The 5445-nt window shown below is 48.5% G+C and overlaps 1 protein-coding gene across 1 annotated transcript; it reads left to right on the top strand.

The window, feature by feature from the left end:
• The first annotated feature begins 639 nt into the window (after window positions 1–639).
• LOC101635140 (ephrin type-A receptor 10-like) lies at window positions 640–4261 on the top strand. The gene is made up of 3 exons (XM_004678814.1): window positions 640–745; window positions 2794–2858; window positions 3545–4261. The coding sequence occupies exons 1-3, from the start codon at window positions 640–642 to the stop codon at window positions 4259–4261; spliced, it is 888 nt and encodes a 295-aa protein (XP_004678871.1).
• Window positions 4262–5445: the final 1184 nt, after the last annotated feature.

Below are 5445 nucleotides of genomic sequence, written 5' to 3'. Positions count from 1 at the left end.
GAGAGAGAGAGAGAGAGAGAGAGAGAGAGAGAGAGAGAGAGATGCGTAGAGGGCGGGGAGAAAAGGGGGCTGGATTGAGCTGGGAGAGAGGAGCCACAGACACACCAAGAAAGGTTGAGAGATGGAGGAGCTCCCCAGAACTGGGGTCAGAACATCAACCTTCAAAACCTCCTGCAAGTCCAGGAAACAAGGGAGCTTTCAGCCTAGCTCAGAGGCTGCATGTGTTGCTGCCTCCCCGTGGTTTGCCCCTCCTTATGCCACGCCCACAATGTCTACTTCTCTGGAAAGAAGCTAAGGCTTAGGGTTCTTGGCTACCAATGCCAGCTCACCCCCTTCCTTAGAAGCCCGATCTGCTCACAGTGCTGTCCCACCCCCCACGATTTGGAGATTGGCGGGATCCCTTCCTTCCACCTTCCAGTTTTCTGTTCCGCCCCTGGCCTGTGAAGCTCCACCCCTTTATCCTCTGTAGACGGGCATTGGTAGACCTCCCGCGGCAGTGCCTAGTGATTGGCCCCCATGGATGATGGTGACTGACGAGATCCCGCCTCCAGCCGGTGCTTGGGTCTGGGGGCACTGCTCAGCGGTGCTGGGGCTGGCGCGCTAGAGCCGCCGCTGCACTGACAGCTTGGTTTGCGGACCATGGAGACCGGCGCCGGCCCACATCCGCTGCGTCTGTTCGTCTGCCTGATGCCGCTCTGTCTCGCGTTGCTTTTGGGACCAGGGAGACCCGGGACTGCTGAGGAAGGTGAGGAAACTGGTTGGTGGCTGTTCTCAGAGCATGGGATGCCAAGAGGTAGAGATTGAGGAACTGGAGTGCTAAGAAAAGGAGTCCTATGCAGAGATTGGAGTCTGGGGGTTCGAAGCAAGCGGGCAATGGGAAGCAAAGATAGAAAAAGATAAGACAGAGAAAAAGGACGGGGGATAAGGTAGCTAAACAATGCAAAGGAGAAGCAGTGAAGAGCTTGGGGGGCTGGAGACCTGAGGAGCTGGGGGCGAGAGAGGCCAAGAACTGTGGGAATAGGAGGCGGCGGTTCAGGGGCCGGTGAGACGGACAGGCTGAGCGATTGGAGGTGGGAGGTGTGGGGGCGGAGAGATGAAGAAAGCAAAGGAGACAGGAGATGCGGAGGTAAAATCGGAATATGTGGGGATAGAAAGGAGACAGAACGGAGTAATAAGGGACCCCTGTACGCAAAAAACGAGATGGAGCGCAGGTCGAAGGCGCTGGGTCCAGAAGCTGTCCGACGTGCTGATGAGGGAGCTGTCCGCAGTGCTGAATCTGGAGCATATACTACACAGCGCAGTCTGCGTTGCCAGGTTTGAGGCTGTCAGCGGTATGAGGGTCCGTATCATTTTGGATGCGGGTAATTCTGATACTGGATTGGGGGGAACTGTCTACTCACTTGAATCCAGATGCGTCATATCTAGGTGCAGGATCATGAGGACCTGAAATCTGAGGTGCTGACCACCAGGTTTGTCTCTGGTTGTTGGATTTCTGACATTTTCTAATATGCAATTTCAGTATGCTATCAGTTATACTGAAACCGGGGTGTTGCTGAAGGTCCTTACTTATGCCTCTATAGCTAATACTCTTAGAAGTCCTCACATTGGATATCCAATGCTTAAGCTCTAGATGAGTAATCTAAGATTTCAGGATGGGCTCCTTTTCTGACATGCTGCTGTGCTGTCCAATGTTTTAGCGGCATCTACATTGACAGCAGAATTCAGACAGCTGGTATGATGCCTTCTGGGGAAAGAAAGTGACTTCAAGTCTCTGTGGTGTAAGAGGGGTCGTGATTTTATATATAAAAAGAAACTTGGTATCCATTCAAAGATGGTGGAGATGGAAAAATGCTAGGAAAGAGGATGGCTGAGATAAGAGGTTGTTATTTCTCCTCTGCTAATATGTTTTCTTCAGAGGCCCTGAAAGTCAAACTTTAATGGTTCAAGTCTCCTCCATCCCTGGTGACCCCAGACCTCAAAGAGGATTCCTCTGATAGACTCACTTTCTCCCTCTTCATGACCATCAGTTATAATTTTGGGAACCTGAGGTAGCAGGGAACTCATTGACACCCCCCTAATTTTAGAGTCAGTCCTAGAGTACTTATCATAGGCTGTGATGGGAATGAATATGCTCTCCAAATATGCTCACATCCTAATCCCAAAAATCTGTGAACTTTGTCTTAAATGGCAGAAGATTTCAATTAAGGATATAATAAATACAATTAAGGATTTTGAGATGAAGATTATTTGAGTGGGCCTGGTGTAATCACAATAATTCTTCTAAGATGGACACAGAAGAAGTCAGAGAAAAAGGAAATGCAATAATAGAAGCAGAGATTGGAGTGATGTACTTTGAAGACAGGAGGGGACCACAAGCCAAGGAATACAGGTTGCCACTAAAAATTTAAGAAGGGAAGGAGATGTATTTTCCTCTCTGAGAATCCAGAAGGAACTAGTGCTGTTAAGCAATGAAACTGATTTCCAACTTTTGATCTCTGTAACTGTAAGAGAATAAATTTCTGTTGTTTTAAGCCACAAAGTTTGTGGTAATTTTTTTATAGCAAATTAATATAGACCCCTAATATAGACTCCTCCCCTAGCCATTGGGGCTACCTCTGTCTGGACTACTCACACCAACTCCCTCCTGGGGATGAATGGAATGAGGTCAATTTGTCTGTGTCCTTTGCCATATTTTCCATGTAAAGTAACAAATTTACAATGAGCTTGCCAAAGTATTCCCTCTCCTCATCCCCACAGTGGCCTTCTGACATCTCTGTTCTCCCCTCTCCCTAGTCATCCTCCTGGATTCCAAGTCTTCCCAGGCTGAACTAGGCTGGACTACACTACCAAGTAATGGGGTAAGTGTAAATGTTTCCTTTCCAGTCCAGGGAACCTCTGATGGTCCAGAACTCAGTCTTAGTTCCTCATGATTACATAAGAACAAAATACTTATGTGATCTCCAATAACTCTGACTTCAAGTCAGAGTGTCCTATTCAAAAACATTGAATCTTCAGACTGTCCATAAAAAGTGGGAGAGGCTGTGTCTAGAAACAGAAATGTGACATCTGGATAATCCAATGCTGGACAGTGTCTTGCACAAGGTAGATACTGCAAGCAGTGCTGTTGATTCATGGCTTGACAGAATGAACAAGACTTGGAATCCTAAAATAATTGGAATGCAGAAAGAAATTTGGGTGAGGCTAGGAGATGTAGCTTGTGACCACAGCTTGGTGTCACAGAAAAGGCACTGGATGGAGAGCCAGGGGATTCCAAACATCATTCCTAGCTCTGCTGTACTTGATGCACATATTTAGTCATCACTCTCCTTCCAGAGCCTCAGTTTCTCCATCTATAAAATGAGGGCTTGTACTAAGTGTTCTCTGATGATTTTTCCTAGCTCTGTATCTTATAATTTAATGAATGTGCAGAGAGGGTAGGGTAGGGGGAGGATATTAAATGATGAGAAAGGATTTTCAGCTTGAGTCATCATTCCTGGGGGGGACCTTGGCTCTGAGCTGACCACATCTCTGTTCTCCTCCCCAGTGGGAGGAGATCAGTGGCGTGGATGAACATGATCGTCCCATCCGCACATACCAGGTGTGCAACGTGCTGGAGCCCAATCAGGACAACTGGTTGCAGACTGGCTGGATCAGCCGTGGCAATGGGCAGCGCATCTTTGTGGAGCTGCAGTTCACGTTGCGAGACTGCAGCAGTATCCCTGGTGCCGCCGGCACCTGCAAGGAGACTTTTAACGTCTACTACGTGGAAACAGAGGCTGACCTGGGTCGTGGGCGTCCCCGACTAGGTGGTAGCCGGCCCCGCAAGATAGACACCATAGCAGCTGATGAGAGCTTCACGCAGGGTGACCTGGGCGAGCGCAAGATGAAGCTGAACACAGAGGTGCGCGAAATTGGCCCCCTCAGTCGGCGGGGTTTCCACCTGGCCTTTCAGGATGTGGGCGCATGCGTGGCTCTAGTCTCTGTGCGTGTCTACTACAAGCAGTGCCGTGCCACGGTGCAGGGCCTGGCAATGTTCCCAGCCACCGCAGCGGAAAGTGCCTTCTCCACACTAGTGGAGGTGACCGGAACGTGTGTGGCGCACTCAGAAGGGGAGCCCAGCAGTCCCCCACGCATGCACTGTGGTGCGGATGGCGAGTGGCTGGTGCCCGTGGGCCGCTGCAGCTGTAGTGCTGGATTCCAGGAACATGGTGACGTCTGTGAAGGTACCCAGTGGGCTGGGGGATGTGTTGTGGGAGTGTAGTGCACAGGATGCAACTGAGAGTATCTGGGTGAAAGAGGTGGGAGGAGAGGTGGAGGAGAAATGGGCTGCAGAGCTCTAGTGGGTCCAACCAGGACTGGTGAATGAAGTTCCTAGAAGATGAATTTTACTCCATAGAAGGATATTTTAGGGGCTAATATTTTAGGAAGATCATGGCAATAAATAAGTTATCCTTATTTCACCAGAGGCTCAGAGAGATTAACTCTCACATGCAGAGGTAGGAAATGGGGGAACCAGATTTGCCCAACTCTCTTGGGTTCTTTCGACCACACTATACTGTCTTCTTTATGTATAAGAAAGAAGTCCACGGCAGCCCAACCCACTAGCTATGGACTGGAATCACTGACATGATCGATCTGTCACTGACAATTCCCAAGGCAGATGCTAACAGGCAGGTTTTGAACTCAAGTGAGATTAGGAGGTACATTCTATGACTACTTAGATCCCACCTAATTCTCTGAACTAGAGCCATAGTGCCCCCTGGGGGAGATCCTTCCTGTTGGGGTTTTGTTGGATTCTTGGGTCAGTGAGGGCAGCTGGGATAAGCCTCTCCTTTTCTCCCCTACCTTTGACTCTGAGGACTGAGGACAAGGATGGGTTTGGTGTGAGCCTTAATGTAGAAAGATCAAGGATGCTTTTTCTAAGCCAGGTCCTTTTCCAGGTGCCAGGGTAACAGTAATGAATTAGTTACAATCTTGGCTCTTAAGAATTTCACAGTCTTGATGGAGAGTTGAAAAATGTGATAATCACAACACAGTTCTATATGCCATAATATGGGGGTTCCTACAGTGGTAGGGATGCAGAGGAGGAAGTGACTAAATGCTGCTCCCATTCCTTTGTTCAGTCATTCACTTGACATGGATTGAAGGCATACCGTTTGCATTTACTGAGGGCGCATCATATATACAAAGATGAAGGCCATGATTTCTTCCCTGAGGGGAACTTGTGGTTTAGTAAGGAGCTTCAAGTCATGCACAAATCTTCCCAAACTTTCCCAGGAGGATTGGATCCACCTCTGTGCTCTCCAGTGCCATTGCAACCTCTTTTGAACCTACATACACTATTGCAGAGACCTACTAATTTAGTGTGTTTCTATCACTAGGCTAGGAAATTCTTGAACTCAGACAATGAATCATTTTAGTCTCAGAAACCCTAGTGGACAAGAT

Source organism: Condylura cristata, unplaced genomic scaffold (genome assembly GCF_000260355.1).
Source record: "Condylura cristata isolate star-nosed mole 26May11 unplaced genomic scaffold, ConCri1.0 scaffold00008, whole genome shotgun sequence".
Classification (NCBI taxonomy): Eukaryota; Metazoa; Chordata; class Mammalia; order Eulipotyphla; family Talpidae; genus Condylura; species Condylura cristata.
Note: the sequence above shows the minus strand (reverse complement) of the source record. Positions and strands in the feature narration are given on the sequence as shown.